The 21892-nt window shown below is 48.2% G+C and overlaps 1 protein-coding gene across 1 annotated transcript in view; it reads left to right on the top strand.

Annotated features, from left to right (window-relative positions):
- NMNAT2 (nicotinamide nucleotide adenylyltransferase 2) overlaps positions 1 to 21892 on the top strand; it is a 201113-nt gene that overhangs the window by 164649 nt on the left and 14572 nt on the right. The window contains exons 5-8 of the mRNA XM_049868109.1: positions 2187 to 2313; positions 4415 to 4495; positions 5934 to 5978; positions 11055 to 11131. Coding sequence (XP_049724066.1) covers positions 2187 to 2313; positions 4415 to 4495; positions 5934 to 5978; positions 11055 to 11131 — 330 coding nt within the window. The remainder of the gene's footprint in view (positions 1 to 2186; positions 2314 to 4414; positions 4496 to 5933; positions 5979 to 11054; positions 11132 to 21892) is intronic.

Raw genomic sequence — 21892 nt, 5'->3', positions numbered from 1 at the left:
AATTGAATATGGCAGAAGGAGATGAGAAACAAAGTGGTCATGAGAGCTGTCTGTGTGGGTAGGGAAGAGAGGAGTTAGAACAGGAGCGAAAAGAGATCAAATATCTGGTGCTTCAGTTCAACCCAGGGAGCTGCCACATCTGCATTCAGGATGGGGAAGCTTCAAGCTCCATGATGGAAAGGAGGTCCCACGGACCCTCCAGGCTCTGGGTGTACTACCAGGCATAAAGCCAGGTTAGTACAAATAGTTAACATACTAGCCTCCTAACCAAAAGGTTGTCAGTTCAAGTCCACACAGAGGCAACTCAGAAGAAAGGCTGGGAGACTTACTTCAGAAAAACCAACCTTTGAAAACCCAATGAAACACAGTTCTACTCTGACACACATGGGGTCACCATGAGTTGGAGTCAACTCGATGGCAAGTGGTTACTGGCAACCAGCTGTTGTTTTGCTATCTGAAAGCCTGGGCTTCCTGAGCCCTCCCTCTGTCACTCAGGAGACATGAGTCTGGCCCAGAGAAGCTCAGCCAGGCAATGCAGCTGTTGTCGTGACAGACAGAGGCTGAGGGAGAATGTAGGTCACGATGGCCCCCTGCCTTGGAGTGAGGGTTCAGAGCTGGTTTTTAATAGCTCCTGGCCTCCCCACTCCTTGCGTCAGGCCAGGGCTCCTGGCACAGAGTGCAGGCCTGCCTGAGAGATAGACACAAGGTTTAATAGGTGACTCAGGGCTACATTTGGAATGGCCTCTGAGAACATGAGAGCACGTGGAGGACTGACAAGCACAGCAGCAGGTATGCGGGCAGCCATTTTCTTCTTCTCTCGGATAGAACAAGTCAAATGAGACTAATGACGTGGCAAGAGGAAGGTAGTTGGGAGGAAGAAATTCCTCAGCTACCAAAAAACCAAAAACCAAACCCATTGCTATCGAGTCGATTCTGACTCATAGCGACCCTAACTAGCTATTAAATGGGAATGTGGCATATTTCTTTCTTGGAGCCGAAATGATAATAAAAAGGAAGTAGACTGCCCCTTCCTCCAGAAAAGACAATGAAGTGGGCTGATCCCATGGTGCCTGACCCAGCTGGCTCCCTGATGTGGCTGGATACTGCTGTGATCACCTACCATCAGGAATATTACTGAAGCAACAGGTTACCCCGCGAGGCTTCCTCTTCCCAGGCTCTGAAGGACTCAGTGCTGCTTTGCCTGCAGGGTAGCCTGTGGGAGAGGTGCCTTCAGAGGGTCACCCCAGCCCTGGGCTTTGGGGGTCCTCTGGCAGCAGAATTCCACAATCCAGAAAGGGTGGTGAGTGGGGGTGAGTGGCAGGTCCTGTCACTCCAGAAAGCCTGGGCTCTCTGGGAAGGGGCCTTGAATGAGTGCAATGGCCCTTGTGAAGCTAAACAGATTGAACACTTGTCCACTGTTTCTCTGTGACCCGAAAGCTACTCTCCCACTCACTGAGGGCCAGTGGGGGGTCAGGTCTGGGTCAGCTGTAAAGAATGCTGTGTTATCAGCAACAGGCCAGATAACACAGGACAATGGATAATGCCCATAGAATTTCCTTTAGGCCCTGGAATGTGCATTCACTGGAGCAGGCGTGAGAGTCTCAGAACACCCCCTCCCCCTCCTAAGACACAAACATGCAGTGCTCCACCTGGCACTGGCTCTCTTACCAAGTTAGCTTTGCACTTGAGAGGCCGCAGGTGGTGATGTTTGTATGACCTACCCCAAGCTCACAGAGCCCTTCCACAGACACGATCTCATCTGAGGCCCCTGAAGCAGGCAGGGAGGGCAGGTGTTCATGATCCTCAGAAGGTTACAACATCAGCGTCCATGTGCCAGGCCCTTGGCTGGGCACCTTGCATATGCTCACTCACGGCATCCACCCACACCCAGAAAGGCAGGTCCAGGAGAGGGTAAGTAACTATCCAAGGTCACACAGACAGAGGGGGCAGAGCTAGAACTTGGGCCCAGATCTGCGTGACAGCACAGTCCACATTGAGCGACCCTGCCTCTTGCTAGCCTGGTGACCACACAGTGGAGCTGGGTCTAGCACCCACCCCAAGTGTTTTCCCTCGGCTCTAGGTGACCTCACCGTGATGGACAAGCAGATGAGCATTTGGAAATACTGAGAGACTTTGCATATGTCACTTGGCCAAGACACTGACTCTGAACTTCTCCCTTTCCCTAGCGGGTGACTGGCTGCATCCTCTCCAATGTCAACACACCTTCCATGACGCCCGTGATCGGACAGCCCCAACACGAGACCCCCCAGCCCATTTACCAGAACAGCAACGTGCCCGCCAAGCCCACTGCAGGTAGGGGAACATCGAATAGAAGCTCAATGTGCATGAGGGCCATGTGGAGGGCTTGGTAAAAGGCAGGGTGTTGGGCCCCACCTGCAGAATTTGGTTCAGTAGGTCTAGAGGGTGGGATAGAATTTGCATTTATAACAAGTTCCCAGGTGATGCTGCTGCTGCTGGTTTGGGGACCACACTTTGAGAACCCTTGATATAGAGTTTCAGAGAGGAATAGTTACAATAAGAAAAGGTGAGGTAGGGGAAGACAGAGGAAGGCGGAGAGGGGGAAGAAAAGAAGGAAGGAGAAGAGAAGGAAAAGGGAGAGACAGGGAGATAGAGATGAAGAGGGAGAGAGAGATACAGGGGTGGTGGTTATCATTCTTCTTCTGCATTTAAATAGCAATATTGGCCTAACTGGGAATTAAAAATACAAAAGGAAGCATTTTTCTCACCTCTTCCAGGGAGGTTGGAGCCCTGGTGGTATAGTAGCTAAGAGCTATAGCTGCTAACCAAAAGGTCAGTAGTTTGAATTCACCAACTGCTCCTTGGAAACCCTATGGGACAGTTCTACTCCGTCCTGTAGGTTGCTATGAGTTGGAATCGACTCAATAGCAATGGGCTTTTTTTTGGTGTTTTGGTTCTAGGGAGGTGAGGAGCTCACCCAAGGTCAGATGGCCGGGAAGTAGCAGGGTCAGGAGTCAAAGCCAGGCAGTTGGTTTCCAGAGCCCCCAGTGACAGAAAGCAGGAGCTACCAACCCTTATGGAACACCTAATATTGTAGTACCCACACAGTGCTCAGCGCCGAAGTGTTCTCACTTAATGCAGTACTTCTATGACATGACATTATGTTCCCATTTACAATTAGAAAACAGATTCAGAGACAGTAAGTGATTTGTCCAAGGTCACACAGCTCAAAAGTAGAAGAGCCAGAATTCATATTGAGGACTGTCTGACTCCAAAGTCCGTGTTCTTTCTAATATGTCCTTCCAGGCCAATTCCAAGAGACAGATCCCAGCAGAGGGAACACTTCTTTTCAAGCCTGGACCATAAGTTATTATATGAGTGATCATAAACTGGGTAATTCCAAAAAAGTTCCAAAATCTCACAGTTTGCACACAGCTGCACATGGGGGCTTGGAAACATTTTCTGGATTGGAGTCGAGAGAGATAATTGAAAACTAAATCCCTCTCAGCCTGATTATTTTAAAGGCCATCTGCATAGGAAGGAATGCCTTAGCCCAGCAGATTTTTTTCCAAGGGTGTTCTTTGCCACAGGCTAAGTCTCCTGGGGTCTGGGCGTCACTGTTCAGTGGTGGGAATGATTGAGGACAGAGTTAGGACAAACCCAGTAAGGAAATGTTTATGACATAAAAAATGAAAAAAAGCAACCTGGCGTATACCAAACCAAAAACCAAATCCAACTCCTTGCAACCCTATAGGACAGAGTAGAACCACCCCATAGCATTTCCAAGGCTGTAATCTTTACAGAAGCAAACTGCCACATCTTTCTCCTGCACAGTGGCTGGTGGGTTCAAACCACCAACCTTTTGGTTAGCAGCAGCTGAGCACTTTAACCAATGTGCCACCAGGGCTCCTTACCTGGCATATATGACCTTTAAATATATTTTTTGATGTGTATTGTGTTGGTATGTCTACGTAAGTTGATCATATTCTATATGCCCTTAAATGTAGACTATGATCCAAGTTATGTTTTACAGATATACTGACACCATACACATCAAAAATAAAGAAAGAAAAGAAATAATATACCCATATGTTAGCAATGGTTATCTCTAATAGTGGGACTATGGGTGCTTCTTATATTCTTCTTTATACTCCTCTACATTTTCCCAATTTTTCTGCAATGTAATAAACATGACCAGAAAAGAGATTCCAGGCTATGGCTCAAGATGCTTGTGCCTTGGAGTATGAATGGGAAGAAGGAATTTTTGCTGCCACTTTTCTGTTCTTTCTCTTTACCCTCCTCTGCCTTCCACTACCCAGCCCCTGCCCCCCTCCAGGGCTACCCTGTGGTTTACAGTGGCCCAAATGCCGGGCGGCATGAGTGTTCAGTTGTGAGTGATTCTCTCTGTCCCTGTCTGTCTTAATCTCTCCCACAGCCAAGATCTTGGGGAAGGTGGGTGAGAGCCTAAGCCGGATCTGCTGTGTCCGCCCCCCGGTGGAACGCTTCACCTTCGTGGGTAAGTGAGCACAGACCTTCTTTCTTGATTCTGTCTTTTTCCTTTTCTTCCTTCCTCCATTCATTCAGCAAATGCCCCCAAAGCTCCTGCTATGGGGTGACCATTTATAGAGCAATAATGGAGAGAGGCCAGAGGACACAGGAATGTCAGCAGACCTGCAGTACCAAGCTGGGGTGGGAGTCCGGAGGGTGATCCACCTGGCCCACACTGCCTGGGAGACCTCCCGGGGTCCTCTCCCCTCCCTGAGGCTGTGCTCACCCCCCACTTCCTCTTCCAGTGGGACCCAGAGTCCTCCTCAGGCCCTCCCAGCTCTGGCAGTGTCTGTACTTCTGCTGAGAGGCTAAATCCCCCCCAGGCTCTCCTTTGCTCCTTCTTCTGGGCTCCTCCCCAAGGACCCAGCAGGGCTGAAGATGTCTAGTCCCTGCGGCATTTCTCCCACAAATTCCAAAGTCAACTCTGCGGAAGAGCTGAAGGCCTAGACCTCATTCCTTTGATTCTTTGGGGCTGTTTTCTGCCATTTCTGAAACTTCCAATTTCAGACACCTTGAAAAGGAACTGAGAGGGATGCTGGAGTAGGAAGGGAGGACTGGGACCAAAACAGCATCTCTGTGGTTGTGTGTGTGCACACCGGTGGGCCCCTCCCCACTCCCCGCGCCCCCAGCATTGCTCACGTGAGAGCCCACCCAGAGCCTTTCACATGTGCCTGTGGCTCCTGCTACATGACACCATGTGAAAAACCTCAACCTGGTCAGTTTTCTTATCTTTTAAGCCAGGTAACTCCTAAGGAGAGAGGGCCACTTCCTTGTGACTCTCAAAGCTGGTTCAAGGGATGTCAGGAGGGACTAACCTGTGTTAACTAAGTCCTAGGCAACCCTAAGATGCTGCTTATCAAGCACCTCATCTCCCTAAGATACAGAAAGAGAAGGCACTCAGCATGAGCACATGTGTGTGTGTGTGTGTGCACGCCACTGGTTCCCCAGTGAGCTTCTCTAATCCTGAAAGTCCCAGAAATGTGAAGTCCTGCCCCTAGAGTGTGAGGCACCAGCTCCCTCTTCATTTATGCTCCCTACTCACTGTACTGGGAAACCCTGCTGGTGTAGTGGTTAAAAGCGCTGTGGCCGACCAGAAGGTTGGCAGTTCAAATCCACCAGGTGCTCCTTAGAAACTCTATGGGGCAGTTCTACTCTGTTTTATAGGGTCGCTACGAGTCAGAATCGACTTGACGGCAATAGATTTGGGCTTTTCTTTATCTTTTTTTTTTTTTTTGGTTACTTACTCCACTCAGACCCCCAGTGTGGGAAGGTAAGCTCAACCTCTACTCCCAGGCCATCCTAAGTGCTCCTACAGAGGATGCCCTTGGGCCGACCATGTACTGTGACCACACAGGGACCATAATGCCGGTGCCCTAATGCTGCTGTGTTCCTTCTCTCCTCCCTAGATGAGAACGCCAACCTGGGCACGGTGATGCGATACGAGGAGATAGGTGAGTGGGGCGGGGAGAGCTGGGCCCAGATGGAGCTGCCTGCTTCCACAAAGTGGGAGAGGCTTGGAAACCCTGAGTTGTGTTGGCAGCAGGGTCTACTCTCAAAAGAATAATTTTTCCCAAGCTAATATCATATTCTTGGGTATCTCCCCTTTACCATCTCCTGACTGGCCTCAAGCCAGTTCCCAGGAGACAGACCAGATCCGCTGGCAAATGTCCCTTTGGATCCTCCTCTCTCTCATCTAAAAGATGTGAAAGCTGAGTTTCAGTGCCAGCCAGAGACCCTTCTTTGGCCCACGGACACTACACATGAGGCAGAAGCACTGCTTGCTGTTCTCATCAGAGGTTTTCAGGGCTTGAAGGTAGAGGAGGAGAAAGGGGGGCTGAAAGCCTCCTCCAAACCTCCACTGCAGAGGCTGAGCCATCCTTCTGTTGGTATGAGGGCTGGCATAGGTCCAAGGCCAGAGCAGGCCAGTGCAGGCTACAGGGCAGTCACACAGAGCTGACAGAAGGGGAAGGAACCCACTGATCCATGTACATAAGCTAAGTCCTAGGCAACCCTGAGCAGCAACCCAGAAAACTGAAATCTTTCCAAGCTTCCAGAGTGGGTAAGAAAGTGGGAGACACAAGTGGCTGAGCTGGGGAGAAGACAGACAGATGCCAGAATGGAGTTGTGGGCCGGGGTTGGCACAGATACCAGGTGACAAGGAGGGTCTCTGACAACTGGACTGCTGAGTTCTCCAGGGTGATGTGCACCCTGGTGTCTGGTAGACATGCTCAGCCTTCAATTTCCAGCTGAAAAGATACTCCAGGCATCCCTTCCTTGTGTTCCCCTCTTCTAAGGATTGGAGGTCAGGGCCTCCTGCCATGATCTTGGGAAGATGTGGGCCTGCTTCTAAGCACCAGGATCTCCCAGGAGGCCCAGCAGACGTGACGTGCATTTTCAGGGGGCTTCTGTGGGTGTCCTCCTCTGATCTGAGGCTCAGTAGTGTGCTGGAGTTGGCTCACACTTGTTCATGAGAACCAACTGTAAAATTTTCAGGAATTTTGTGAGTTGCTTGTTAAACACAGCCATTCTAAAAATTAGATTATGTAAACCTACAGTTAAATCAATTGTATTAAAAGCAAAGGTAATGATTACTCAAAACTCCTCACTCTCTGATTATTTTACTACATTTCATATCACTTATTTAGCAGCACATCACTGAGGACAACCAGGAGGGGCACCTGGTTTCCTGGTTGCTCCCCAAAGAAGGCAGGTGCATCTGGCTCTTGGTTCCACTGCCCCAGAACTCCCAGAAGACAAGGACTGGAGTGTGAGTGCCAGGGCCACCACCAGAGCCCTGCATGCCCACTTCCGTGCAGTTTCTGCATATGACAGGACCCCCTACCCGCACTGGCAGTCTCTTCAGCCAGCAAAGAGCTCAGAGCGGTCTTTAGACTTGTAAACTGTACTGCAAGGGGTATACATCTCTCTCTCCTCATTCCAGAAAGAATTTATTGTGGCCACAAAGCTGTGGCCTTGTTTATCTTCCCAGCGCCCAGGGTTGGAGCAGAGGGGCATCCCCTGCCCTGACTCAGGGAGAGCCCCCTCCTACAGACAGGGCAGTGCTGATCAGTGTCTGCACGGTACACTGCACTTTCGCTTACATCATCTCACCGCAGCCTTGTGAGGGGTTTCAAAACAAAACAAAAATTAGTTGCCGTGGCGACAACTCCGGATTCACGGCAACCGCGTGTGTATCAGAGTAGAAATGTGCTCCACAGGGTTTTCAGCGACTGATTTTTTTGAAAGTAGATCACCAGGCCTTTCTCCTGAGGTGCCTCTGGGTAGACTTGAACCCCCAAACTTTCAGTTAGCAGACAAGTCTGTTAACCATTTGTACCACCCAGGGACTTGTGAAGGGTAGGGGTAGTTTTAGGTCCACTTTAATTAGCGTCCTGCCCCATTGTGGGGTGACTGAAAATGGGAGTTGAGGGGCGACTTCTCTCCCATGGCTTTCACTGAGGCTCCGTCTGTCCCCCTCATCACCCATCCTGTTCACTGAGGGAGAAGAAGCCCACCAATGTGTTGAAGATAGGAAGGGCCAGGGGTGGGTAGGGGACTGGAGAACGCGTAGGCTGGGAGAAGGGAGAGGTGGGTGGCTGCAGCTGTCAGGTAAAAGTGGGCTGCCTCAGCGGGCAGTGGGAACTGGAATGGGCCTCAGGCCGGGGCTTCACATAGCCAGGGTCCTGGGAGGGGAGTGTGTGGGGCGAGCGCGGGTCTGGCTGCCCGCCTGGAGGGAGAGTGACCTAGGGAGCAAGGCGGGCCCAGAGGCGGTGCAGGAAGCTGCCCTGCCTCCAGATGGCTGGGCCCTGGAAGGCCCCGCGACGCGCGTTCCTATTTTGAAGTCCCTTTGCATACTTCACGAGAAAGAATAAGTCATTTTCTCCTGGCTCAGTTAGCATCCATGGCCCCATTCTGACGCTCCTAACCAGGTGACTGCTCCTCGTGGGCTGCCCCAGACTAAAGGTTTGTGGGCTGGAAACACGCGTTAGTCTCATACAGTAAACCAGGAGAAACCACTGCTGCCCTCCAGCGGCCACAGGTGGGATCTCACGCTTGGCCAGGGCTTCCTGTCTGTGGCAAGTACATTTGTTGGGGTCCTCCCAGAAAAGACCCCACAATTTAACTTTCTATGCTTTGGTTTTAAACAAAATTCCTTCATAGTACTTGGGAGGGCACATACATCGATGGCTTGGGAATAGAGAAGAGATTCCTTTTCATGGCTATAGAGCAAGGTTTCTCAACAGTAGCCCTACTGACATTCGGGTCAGGATAATTCTTTGTTGTGGGGGCTTGTCTTGTGCATTGTAGGATGATCAGTAGTATCCCTGGCCTCTACCCACTAGATGCTAGTCGTTCTCCTCACCTCAGTTGTGACAATCAAAAATGTCATTAAACATTGTCAAATGTCCTCTGGGGGGCCAAATTGCCTCCCCATTGAGAACCACTGTTGTAGAAGAAGCTGAGGGCCAGCAGATCCTCTGAACATGGTCACCTAACTGCATTTTTAGGTGACCAGAGGTACAGGGAAACCCTGGTGGCATAGTGGTGAAGAGCTACGGCTGCTAACCAAAAGGTCAGCAGTTTGAATCCACCAGGTGCTCCTTAGAAACCCTACGGGGCAGTTCTACACTGTCCTATAGGGTCGCTATGAATTGGAATTGACTCAATGGCAACGGGTTTTAGAGGTAGAGAGCCTTAGCCTTTCAACAGGGAACGAATCTGGAACTCTAAATAGCTGCAAGTCAGGGAGTGGGGACGGACAGGTCCTCAGGAGTGAGCCTGATCTTCTCCTCTCAGCCATGCCAAGTACGGGTTCCTCTCCCACAGGTGGGGATTTGGGCCAGCAGCTCATGCATAGCAGTCCCTTAGGGGAGGGGAAGGTGCCAAAGACTCAGGCCAGCATTTCCTCTGGTGTCTCCACAGCCACCCCAGACTGCCCAGAGGGCTCTCAGGCAGCTGTTTGGCCTCTGGTGTCAGCTTGTCCATTCATTCACCCATTCAGCATGTCCCGAGCTCCTATTGTGTGCCAGTCGCTCTGCCATGCCTTGGAAATTAAAGATAAATTAAGGACCCTTCTCATAACCAGATCGTTAGACTATAGTTTGATATGGGAAGGAAAGGAGGGGCAGCAGGAATATTTAGGAATTAAGTGTGTGATGGACTCCCTGAGGCAGGTCAGCTGCCCAGACCAGGACTAGATGACCCAATAGGCAAAGTACATGCGGGGCAACTGTGCCTTCCCACCATCAGCAATGCACAAATCACCTGTCCCACCCCACGTCAAAGATGTTGTGAAATCCATGTGAAATTGCTCACCGCAGATTAGCAAGTAAATACAATTAAGCCCAAGCATACCTTGCTCAATGCACATACCGTGCTTACTGATTAATCCACCTCTGCCCCGGATGATGAGATGCTGGTAGGCTTCGTCCTCAGCACGACAGCCTTCCGCCCACCTGAGAGACATCTGGAGATTGTCTCTGCAGCAGGAACAAGCACAGCATCAGAAAGTCCTCTGTCAGGGCCCTGAGCAAACTAGGGGGCCAAGGCAGGCAGAGCTGCCAGCAGGCATCTCTCAGCCTCTGGTCAGGGGTGGCAGTTGCATCCAGGGGGCTGGTGCTGGGCTCGAAACAGGGCTCTGTTTCTGACAGGACCCCCAACAGCCACAGCCTCTGGACAGGTGGGCCTGAAATGCCTGGGAACCAAACACCCTGGGCGATGTCCCAGGCAGGGGCTTCCCCCATGTTGTTCTGAGAATCCCAGGGTTCCTTTTCCCCATTGCTCAGTTTCAATGAGCGAGTCAGTTTGCTGCCCATTTTTAAACGACAGTGGGCCTCGCTGGGATAATTCAGAGTCGGCTTAATGAGGGAAGGAAAACGACTGACAAGCAGGAAGTGTGCCTGGGTGCCAGGAAAAGTACATGATGGGAGGGGCTGCGGAGGCCTCTCAGCCTGGCTGCTGGAGCCTTTTGCTGAAGACAGTCACCACGTAGAGAGAGGCTGTATCTGATGAGCTCAGCTACTCGTGGGTGCACGCAATGTCCTCCCTAGCACCCACCTCTGTGTGGGCTCCTGCAAAGGAAAACAAAGCCTGGATAACGCACAATAGCAGAGAATCCTAACTTCAAAGACACTTGGGTTTGATATGGAGGAAGACAGAATCCCGCAGATCTTAGACGAGACACTTAGCTGGGCCATCCTCTGTTGGGGTGATCACCTATCCTAATTTAGCACCGAAAGACCCATGTCCCGAACAAACTAGGACGGTTGGTCAACCACTCTGCCCCATGCTCCTTGAATGAGTAACTCTTCCCACAGGGAATGAGGGTGGTCTGTAAATGAGCCAGAGGGACAGGCACTCCAAAGCTTTCTAAATTGCACACACGGTGGAAGAACTGGGCTCTTGGAGCCCAAGGATGGGGGATTTCTGTGCTCACCAGGAAGAGCTGCCAGGAGGAGACAGCTGAGTGCTGAATGCTTCCGAGGTCTCTACTGACTCCCTTTGCAAACTGCGTTCCTTCTTCTCAGAGCTGCGGATCTTGCTGCTGTGTGGCAGTGACCTGCTGGAGTCCTTCTGCATCCCAGGGCTCTGGAATGAGGCAGATGTGAGTACCAAGGTTATGGTGCCAAGGCTGGGGTGGGGAAAAATGGGGAGGGTGCACTTGATTTTGGCCTCTTGTCTTCCCTCCCGGACAGACTGCCTCCTCCGTGTTTCCCACCTCCTGGGAGGCCCCAGGAGGGCAAGCCATTCGCACACTGCGAAAGAAAACTCTCAGCTACCCCCAAGCTTTATCTCCTACTACATTTTCACACACACTCCTCCTCATGCTTGCTCCTATAAAGCCCCTGGGATAAAAGCAATCTGAGTCACAGAATACCTTGCTCCAAGTAGTGCTTGGTGGTGGTGGTCGTGGGTGGGGGGAGCAAAAACCCTCTGCCCTTTTGAGATGTCTGTGTGTTTTATTTTCTTTTCATTCCTTTTGAAGAGGTGGCTAATACCACCTTAGAACTCTCTCAACAAGAGAAAAGGGGTCAAGAGGGGAGAAGTTAATGGCAAAAGGTCAGTAGGACCCTCCTGGCTATTGACTTGAGACAAAGCGAACCAAGCCTTTAACTTATACCACTGAGAAGTGCAATCAACATCTTTTGTTGCTAGATCTGACTGTGATGGTCTTAAACCAGCTAGTTTGTGGAGTTACCACTGGCATTTCTTCTGATAGCCTTTAATTCCATTAACTCTCCCGTTAATTCATTCATCTGACAGCCTGAGCTAATGCTAGCTCCCAACCCCATGGCCCCATGGAGCTGGATCCCCAGAGTGTCCATCCCAGATCTGGTATTTTTCTATTAACTTGCTGTGTGGCCTTGTGCAAATCACTCAGCTCCTCTGGGCTTTGGGTTGTTTTTTTTTTTTAATCTATAAAATCTTTAGAATGCTATCTATAATATTCGGAGAAGCTAGAGAAATATACAACACTGTCATTAACCCTAAGTATTTGCAGTTTAAATTAGGTGGTAAGATATATACATGTGAAATCTTTTCATATATGTATGTGTGCAAACCAGTCCAGGGAAACTTAAGATCGCCTACCTCTGATGCCAAAATGTGTGGTGGATTAAAAAAAAAAGCCCACCCCACATGCCAGCTTCGTCCTATGGAAGTCTCAGCTTCTTTTCCTTATTCATTTCAGACCCCAGGTGCCCAAGCAGCCCTTCTCTCTCTCATACCCAGCCACCTGGGGGTAGTTCAGCGGGTACTGGCCATAAGCTCAGGAGTACACGTGACTTCCTCCACTTCAGACCAGATGGCCCCAAATTCAGGGTTTTCCTCTACCCTTTCAGGGTACCACCCACAAGCCTGGGAGTCCACATGATTCCCTTCACTTCAGACTAGCCATTTCCCCCTGATACTTTGGGTTTGATAATTCACAGGAATGACTCACAGAATTCCCCGAAAGTATACCATACTTGGAAACCCTGATGGCTGTAGTGTTTAAGTGCAACAGCTGTTAACCAAAAGGTCAGCATTTTGAGTCTACCAGGCGCTCCTTGGAAACTCTATGGGGCAGTTCTACTCTGTCCTATAGGGTTGCTATGAGTCAGAATCGACTCAATGGCAACAGGTTTGGTTTGGTTTGAATACCATACTTAGGAGTGCTGTTCGCAGTGGTTAGGCCCTCACTTGCTAATCTAAAGGTCGGTGGTTCAAACCCATCAGCCTCACCACAGGAGAAAGACGTGGCAGTCTGCTTCCATAAAGATTTACAGCTTTGGAAACCCTATGGGACAGTTCCACTCTGTCTTATAGGGTCACTATGAGTTGAAATCAGCCAGATGGCAATGTGGTTTGGGTTTTTGGTATACCATGCTTAAGGAGCCCTGGTGGTACAGTGGTTAAGTGCTCAGCTGCCAACCAAAAGGTCGGCTGTTCAAAGCAACCAGCTACTGTGGGAGAAAGATGTGACAGTCTGCTTCCATAAAGATTGTTGTTGTTATAAGTCAATTCTGACTCTTAGTGACTCATAGTGACCCTATGTACAACAGAACAAAACACTGCCCAGTCCTGGCCCGTCCTCATAATCATTGATACATTTGAGCCCATTGTTGCAGCCACTGTGTCAATCCATGTCGTTGAGAGTCTTCCTCTTTTTCGCTGACCGTCTACTTTACCAAGCATGATGTCCTTCTCCAAAGACTGGTTCTTCCTGATAACATGTCCAAAGTACGTGAGATGAAGTCTCACCATCCTTGCTTCTGAGGAGCACTCTGGCTGTAATCCTTCCAAAACAGATTTGTTTGTTCTTCTGGCAGTCCATGGCATATTCAATATTCTTCACCAACACCATAATTCAAAGGTATCAGTTCTTCAGTCTTCCTCATTCATTGTCCAGCTTTCATATGCATATGCATACAGGTGATTGAAAATACCATGGCTTGGATCAGGTGCACCTTAGTCCTCAAGGTCATATCTTTGCTTTTCAACACTTAAAAGAGGACTTTTGCAACTGGTATGCCCAATGCAATACATCTTTTGATTTCTTGACTGCTGCTTCCATGGGCATTGATTGTGAATCCATGTAAAATGAAAGCTTTGACATCAATATTTTGTCCATTTATAATGATGTTGTGAGGATTTTTGCCTGAAGAAAAATTCCATACAGATTACAGCCTTGGAAACCCTGTGGGGCAGTTCTACTCTGCCCTATAGGGCTGCTATGACTCAGAATCGAGTCCACGACATTGAGTTTGGTTTGGTTTTATACCATACTTAGAAGGCCTGGTGGCACAGTGGCTAAAGTTCTCAGCTGCTAATTGAAAGGTCAGTAGTTCGAAGCCACTTGCTGCTCCGATGTGGCAGTCTGCTTCCATAAAGATTACAGCCTTGAAAATTCTATGGAGGCAATTCTATTCTGTCCTATAGAGGCGGTATGAATCAGAATTGACCCCATGGCAATGGGTAGACCATACTTACTGTATTTTTAAACAAATAATGTGTACCTCCTTCATTTGTTTGCCAACCACACCCCTCCTGCCCCCCAGCACGGTATTTTTATAAGCATACTATGCTAATTTTTTTCTTTCCCAACGTGTTAAAAAAATTGGCATAGCAGTGTTTACAAAATACAGTTTTATTATAACAAAAAAGGATACAAAAGAAGGTTTGGGCGAGGTCCCAGTGAGAAGCCTCCATGTACCAAAGAGGGAACCACTACCCTCTCCTATGCGTGGTCACCGTCTTGGTCATCTAGTGCTTCTCTAACAGAAATACCACAAGTGGATGGCTTTAACAAAGAGAAATTTATTTTCTCACAGGCTAGTAGGCTAGAAGTCCAAATTCAGGGCATCAGCTCCCGGGGAAGCCTTTCTCTTTCTGTTGGTTCTGGAAGAAGGTCCTTGTCACAAATCTTCCCCTGGGCCAGGAGTTTCTCCGCACAGGGACCCCAGATCCAAAGGACACACTCTGCTCCCAGCACAGCTTTCTTGGGACATGAAGTCTCCCTTCTCTGCTTGCTTCCCTTTCCTTTTATCTCTTGTAAGACAAAAGGTGATGCAAGCCACACTCCAGGGAAACTCCCTTTACATTGGATCAGGGATGTGACCTTAGTAAGGGTGTTACAATCCTACCTTAATCCTCTTTAACATAAAATTACAACCACACAATACCAGGAATCATGGCCTAACCAAGTTGACACATATTTTTGGGGACACAATTCAATCCATGACTGGTCACCAACCAGGAAGCTCCATCTGAGCCTCAAGGGTTGGGGCTCTTATTGGTCTCGCCATGTGGCCTTAATAGGTTACATCATGCCTCCTGAAACTTAGGGCTGGATCCCCGTGTGGTCCCTCTTGGGCTGGTCCGCCCTTATTTATTAGCCTCAGGTGTTGGGTTGGAACTGCTTGAAAGAACTGAAAACAAAAGACCAAATTGCTTTCTGCAAGATGATGCCACACCTCACAGTATACTTCTGGAGTGAGAGACCCACCTACTATGAGTGAGAATGTGACCTCCAAACTTCATTCTACTCAACACAGCTTGTGACACACTTTATTCTGAGTTTCATTTTTCCCTGTCTTTGAAATGGGAATAATAATAGTCTCTACCTCACAGGGTTTTGGGAGAATTAAATGAGATTGCCCATGTAAAGTGCCTAGCACACTGCCTGGCACACAGTTAACATGCAGCAAATGCAATGAGTGAATTTACCTAAATAGACATAGAGATGCACACAGATAGTTCAGGGTGAAGGTCATGAGTGCTAACATGCTGTGGGATAACCAAGAGGGGAGGAAGAGTTTTAGGGAAGCAAATTACACTGTGTAGCCTTTTCATCTCCACCCAGAACAAATTTCCTGCAGGTGAAATTCTAAACCTCCTTTCATTTCTGGATTAAGTAGCTTAATTAGCTTTTGCTTTCCTCTCTGCTTCACAAGGTGCCATGAAACTAAACAAGTAAGGCGGGCAAAGCTCTGTACAAGATCTCAGCAAAGCTCTTTCAAGATTCAGGCAAATCCTGGTGATTGCCTGGGACCCATCCCCCTGGGCAGTTAGAGTGGGATTTAGAGGGATGAAGTCGGCAGCTGGAGTAGCAGCCTGAAGTGCCCCAAGGACCAGGGAATCCTGGGAGCCTGTTTGCTACCTGTGTGATGGGCCTCCTCTTGAGGATTTTCTGCGGCCTGAAACCTCTACAATTTGGAGCCCTCCTGACAAGGCCAGTTTCGCTGTTTCTCCCAGGTAGATTGCTGACTGCAGTCCCTGTAGCTTTCCTCCAAAATGCCAGCTCTTGATATCAACGTTTGAGGACCAGAGAGAAGCACCCTAGGTCTCTTCTCTTCTGAGTAGTTAATGACATCTAGGGGAAATGATGCCTTGGCTAAAACAGAAAAGTTGGGAAACCAATAGCCATTGATTTACCTGGACTATATATATATATATATATATATATTTTTTTTTTTTATGACCATAGAGGTGGAGTGAGACCCTGGCCCGTTGAACTGTGTTCTCACTTGAGCAGTCCCAGTCCTGACTCTGACTCTCTTCCCCTTTTGCATTCCTGAAGGAATCATAGAATTTCAGTCCCTTGCAAGTGGTCATGGGAAAAGGGGGAGGACTCTCTTACCCATTGCCAAACCCACTGCCATCGAGTTACTTTGACTTATAGAAATTCTATAGGACAGAGGAGAACTGCCCCATAGGGTTTCCAAGGCTGTAAATCTTTATGGAAACAGACTGCCACATCGACATCCTTTTCCTGTGGGGCAGCTAGCAGGTTCAAACCGCAGACCTTTTGGTCAGCAGCTAAGCACTTAAGCACTGCGCCACTAGGGCTCCTTGGGACTCTCTTACCATCCTGCTATTCCTCAGTCTGAGATGAGTGACTTAGGAGAATCCCCTGGAAACCAGGGATAGATGAGACAATGAACCAAAAGTAAGGTTGAGTGAGGGACTCATTCCAGTTTGCCCGGGACTTTTGTGGGTTTTAAAACTGAAAGTCCCATGTCCTGGGAATTCTCTCAATCCTGGGCAAACAAGGATGGTTGGTCACCCAGGAGACCCAGGGCAGCCAGCCTGGCTACTCCCACAAGTACAGAGCACAACAGTTCCAGGCCAGCAGGGACCCTGTGTCTATCCTGTCCACAGTGGCTGAATTCCAGTCCACTACAGAGGCATCTGGGGGATTTGGGTGAAGCAGACCCTCAAAGCTCACACCAGATGGTTTTCTAAAACCTAGAGCAGCCCTTCCTCTCCACTCCTACTCAACCAATTGCTCAGTCCCCTGACTCAACCCACAGCAAATCTGAGGGGTCCTTAGGGTCATTGCTTTTGAGGTAAAGAGGCAGACAAATCAAGGAACTCTTTCCGTACATAGTAACTGTGAATCTCAGCCCACAACAGAGGTGTACCAGAAATATCACATTTAATTTATTTAAATCAAATTAAAATTCAAAGTCAAATCCTTGTCCTACAGAGATGATGGGAAGTTTAGACTGTCATTACTGATTCCCAGAACCTGAGAGGCTCCTATGTGCCCTGACAGTTTGCCACAGTCACCACAGACATCTTCCCTTGTCATGGTCCCTTGAAGTCAGCGGCACTCTGCCTCCATGCCCACCTGGGCCCTGGGACTCCCGGCTGAGGCTGGGAAGCCCAGTGCTGATCTTCACCCACCAGTGACTGCCAGGCCTCATTCTTCTCTGAGGCTTTGCCCCTAGGGGGCTGTCCCAGGAGAAGGAAGAGGTAGGCTTCACAGATCTCCAGCCTCTCCAGCATAAGAGTGTATATGAGAGTGGGAAAAGGAAAGAAAAAGGGAGAGACAGAAAGAGAAGGAGAAAGGGTGGGGTGGGGTTAGCAGAACCTCATCTTCCTTCCTGCTATTCTCTTCCTTCTCCCTTCCCTTCAGTGAGTTTCAGTCCATTGACTTCAAACACCTTTTTTCTGCCTTGCAAAATTTCCCAAAGGCAAGGGCTGGTACTTTGCCAGAAAATGGCTGAGAGTGACAAACAAAGTGAATGTAGGAAGCACAAACTAGTTAGGTACTCAGTGACTTATCCCACTGTCCTTGTTTAAGGAAGGTTGGATCTCAGTATCTGGAAATGGAAGGTCTTTCAAGACTGGGCATAGGGTGAGCCCTGCTTATTCTACCAGAAAGTTCTACCATCTGGGATTTGCCTAGAAGTGGCCTATTTTAGGGATTTCATTTCCTAACCATGAGACTACCAGGGATGAAGTATGTGAGACCCCCTTTCTGTCCCAGGTTTTGTTCATTTTTTCATTCACCGCTTTATCAGAACACATTTCTGTTTAATACCTGGTGTCCTAAGTGACCCTTGTTGACCACAGAACTCTGCTCAGAGACAGTGAGCCCAAAGCCTTGAAGCTGCCAGTACTGGGGACTGAAGGGCGATAAGGAGTAAAGTTTCTTCCTAGAAAAATCCTAGGCCCTGGCTCCTCGTCCCAGCCTCCCATGCCTTGTCCAAAATCCTCAGAAACAAGGCAGGAGAGAAGCCGCTAGTTCAAACTGGCCTGGGGATAAGTAGGGACCTCTCCACCCTTCTGTAATGAAATGGCAAAAGGGGCTGTAAAGCAACCTTCCCTCCACCAAGGCTGGGAACAAGCTGAGATGTCTGTTCTACAGCAGGACTGGCAAGGCCTCACCAGCACAGTCACAAACTCGTCACTGAGTCAGTCTTGCTCTTTCTTTTGCCTTGGATTCCTGAACTGATTCCTTCCATGCAGAAATCTAATTACGTAACTGAAGGGCCAACCTCCCACCCCCACCCCAAACACATCCCTGTGGCATTTCCCGTTGGGCACAAAGACTCATTAAAAAAAAAAAAATTTTTTTTTTTTTTTTTTAGCCCACAGCAAATTCTAACTCTCTTTGACCAATGACACACTCCTTCCCCTTACATTCCATGGGGAAAATTCCATCCATATTCATCAAATTTCTCTCAATTGGAACACAAAAGGGCTGTTTGTGTGGCCTGTCAGTGGGCATTTTCATTCTTGATTCCTGAGGGAACCAAGATCCAAGCTCCCAGACCAGCCTGGGAGATCAGGACCCAGCCCTTACCTCACCCCCATCCTGGGATTATTTATCGGAAAACCAGTCTTGTCCAACAGACTTGATCCTTTGCTTCTCTGCATCCTGATATCAGAACCAATACAGGTCTCCAGGAGTGGACCAGGAGCTGTGGCAAATCAAGGCCAAAGGCTGCAGGGTCAGCTGTGGACAGATCTGTGAAGCAGGAGACATTTATGCCCCCTCCCCTTCCCCAAACAAAACCGATGTCTAGGGGCCGTACGCTGCCAGCTGCTTTGTCCGTCATTGTAAAGGAAGGCAATTTGGTAAATTAATTCCGATTCAAGTATCTTCTCCTTCGATCAATCTTTCAACAAATACTTATGGAATGCCCAGTGTGAACATAGCATGTCTTTGTCCTTGAGGTACTTGCAGTATAAAAATACCTTATTTTTATTATATTATTTCTTTATATCATATGAAATATCTAAAAAGTTTGAAAGAGTACTATCCGCAGTTTCAGGCGTCTACAGTGGGAGTCTTTGAACCTACCCCCCGTGGATAAGGGGGACTACTTGTACTTTAAAATGTTGATTGAGCACCTACCATGTGCCAGGCACAGTTCTGGACACCAGAGAAACAGAGAAAGACAAAGTCCCTGGACTGATGTACCCTTTACGTTCTAGTGGGGGAGACAAAATACGCACTTCGATAGTTTCTCATGGATTATCTCTTTTAACCCCTGTAACAGTCCTTTGATTTGGAATCTCTATTCCCATTTTGGAAACCCTAGTGACATAGTGGTTAAGAGCTACAGCTGTTAACCAAAAAGACTGGCAGTTCAAATCCACCAGGTGCTCCTTGGAAACCCTATGGGGCAGTTATAGCATTGCTATGAGTTGGAATCGACTTGATGGCAACCGGTTTGGGTTTTTTTGGTTATTCCTGTTTTACAGATATGGAAACTGGGGCTTAAAGAGATTGTGACTTGACCAAGATCTTTTAGCTATTGAATGGCAGAGCAGGACCTCACAGAAGTCTTTGAATCCCTAGTCCAGATAAGACGGACACATGAGAATAGTTATATAATTCATGGTGGGCCACAGAAGAGGAGATAGCACTTTAGCTGGGCTTCGAATGATAGGCAGGATTGGGTCAAGTGAGTTGAAAGAGAAGAGCATTCTAGGTAGGGTTGCTATTTGTTTTTTGTTATTTGTCTCCTCAATTAGTTGACTGTGACTCATGGAGACCCCTTGTACAATAGAATGAAATGTTGCCTGGTCGTGTGCCATCTTCACGATCATTGGTATGAGCAAGTCCATTATTGTGGGCCCTGTATATTTTGAATGCCTTCCAACCTAGGGGGTTTATCTTCCAACACTATATCAGACAATATTCTGTTTTGATTCATAGGGATTTCAGTGGCTAATTTTTGTAGATCTCCAGGCCTTTCTTCCTGGTCTTTTTCAGTCTGGAAGCTCCTGAAACCTGTCCATCATGGGTGACTCTGCTGGCATTTGAAATACTGAGAGCATAGCTTCCAGCATCATAGCAACACACAGGCCACCAGGGTAGGACAAACTAACAGACACGTGGGAGGGGGTGGTAAAAGATCTAGTGGTAAGAACAAGACCTTTTGGGGAGATGGTTCCACCTGGTTGAATCTTGATCTTTACCTTGGAAGATACTGACTTTTGAGCAAACACACAAAATCATTAAGTTTAATGATTAAATGTTATTAGCTGCTCTCAAAGGGTATTTGCATTTTAAATAAGCAAGAGTCAATATTTAATACAAAGGAATGAATCTCTAAAGGTGTGAACATTAGGCACCAGAAATGGGCCACTGAGGGATTTTTTCTTTCTTTTTGTGTTCCTCAAATCACAACATGCCACAGGCTGGCTCTAATTGGCTGTATCCACAGTTTTTCAAACCAACCAGCCATGGACTAACTGCCTCCTACCTCTACCAGCTATAGGAAAACAACCAAAGAAAATAAACAGAGGAAGAGCCTGGGGCACTAGCCCTCCGGAAGAAACCCCAGGGCCCCAGGACAAATGCAACAAAGACAAACATTTGGTTATTCAGGCTCGGATGGTTTTTATCAGACAGTCCAGCTCCAGCCAGGAAGGCTGATGGACATGTCCACCCCAGGGATTAGTCCCCTGCACTGATAAGACTGGTGGACAAATTTACAGGCTTAGCTTGAAGGAGGCTCAGCTCCTGCCCTGGGGGATTCTGGTTCTCATGTGAAAGGTCCTGTTGTGTTTGATTTTCAGGCTTTTAACTTGGGCCTGGAATTCCCTCCCTTCTCATACCCCCAGTCACCACTGGGAATGGGATTGGGGGTAACTTCCTCTGGGAAGCCCCTCTAAGTACCCTTCTTTTATTTGTATTAAGAGAACCTTCCAGGAAATACGTTCCCACCTTCCCAATTCTGACCACACTGGCCTCCGGCCACCCTCCCTTCAGAGAGAGCAGGGGGCAGAACAAGGGCTGAGGATTCTTCACTGAAATGGGTGGAGCATATTTCAGAAGCCCCTCACATGTAGCTATGCTCTCTCCTTGAATCTTTTTCATCCCACCCTGAAGAATACAAAATTATACACTCTAGGGGGAGACATAGAGTAAATGAAACGAGGACAGCCTGTGGTAATCCTGGACGGAAAAAAAAAAAAAAAATAGAATAGATTTTCAAATCAAAATACTTCCAAACCAATAAATTTTCAAGTCACTCAAATATGAATCTTAAAAATAGATCTAGAAGCAGTGTGAGGTGGAAAGAGCATTTAAGTCAGGCCAGAGTGGGCTCAAATTCACTTACTAGCTGTGCAGCTTGGGCAAGTTATTAAATCTTACTGAGTCTCGGTTTCCTCATCTATGAAATGAGGACTGAGGCATATGTCTCATAAGATAGCTGGTGTAAGGATTAAATATGGTAATAAAGCTCCTAGTACTGTGCCTGGTACACAGTAGATGCCTTCATCAATGTTTCTTCCCCTGCTTACTGACTGCCCCTTGTTCATCCTGGACTATCTTCACGTGGGGTAGAAACACACGTGGTCCTGAGGCACTGATGAACTGTACCTGGAGAAGAGAGCACTGTTGGGAGGAGAAGGTCAGGACCCTGAAGCCTGATCTCAGCATGAGCCAACCAGAGGCTCTTACCAGTTAGGCTTGCCAGGGGAAGGCAATGTAAACCAGATCCTGTTGCTAATTAAATAAAGCCCTCTGCTTAAAACACTCTGCTATTGTTGTTGGGTGCCATCAAGTCAATTCCAGCTCTAATGGCTTTTAGAATAAAACCCCATCCTTATCATGATAAGGTCCTTGTTTACTTCC

The sequence above is a fragment of the Elephas maximus genome, chromosome 24 (assembly GCF_024166365.1).
Source record: "Elephas maximus indicus isolate mEleMax1 chromosome 24, mEleMax1 primary haplotype, whole genome shotgun sequence".
Classification (NCBI taxonomy): Eukaryota; Metazoa; Chordata; class Mammalia; order Proboscidea; family Elephantidae; genus Elephas; species Elephas maximus.
Note: the sequence above shows the minus strand (reverse complement) of the source record. Positions and strands in the feature narration are given on the sequence as shown.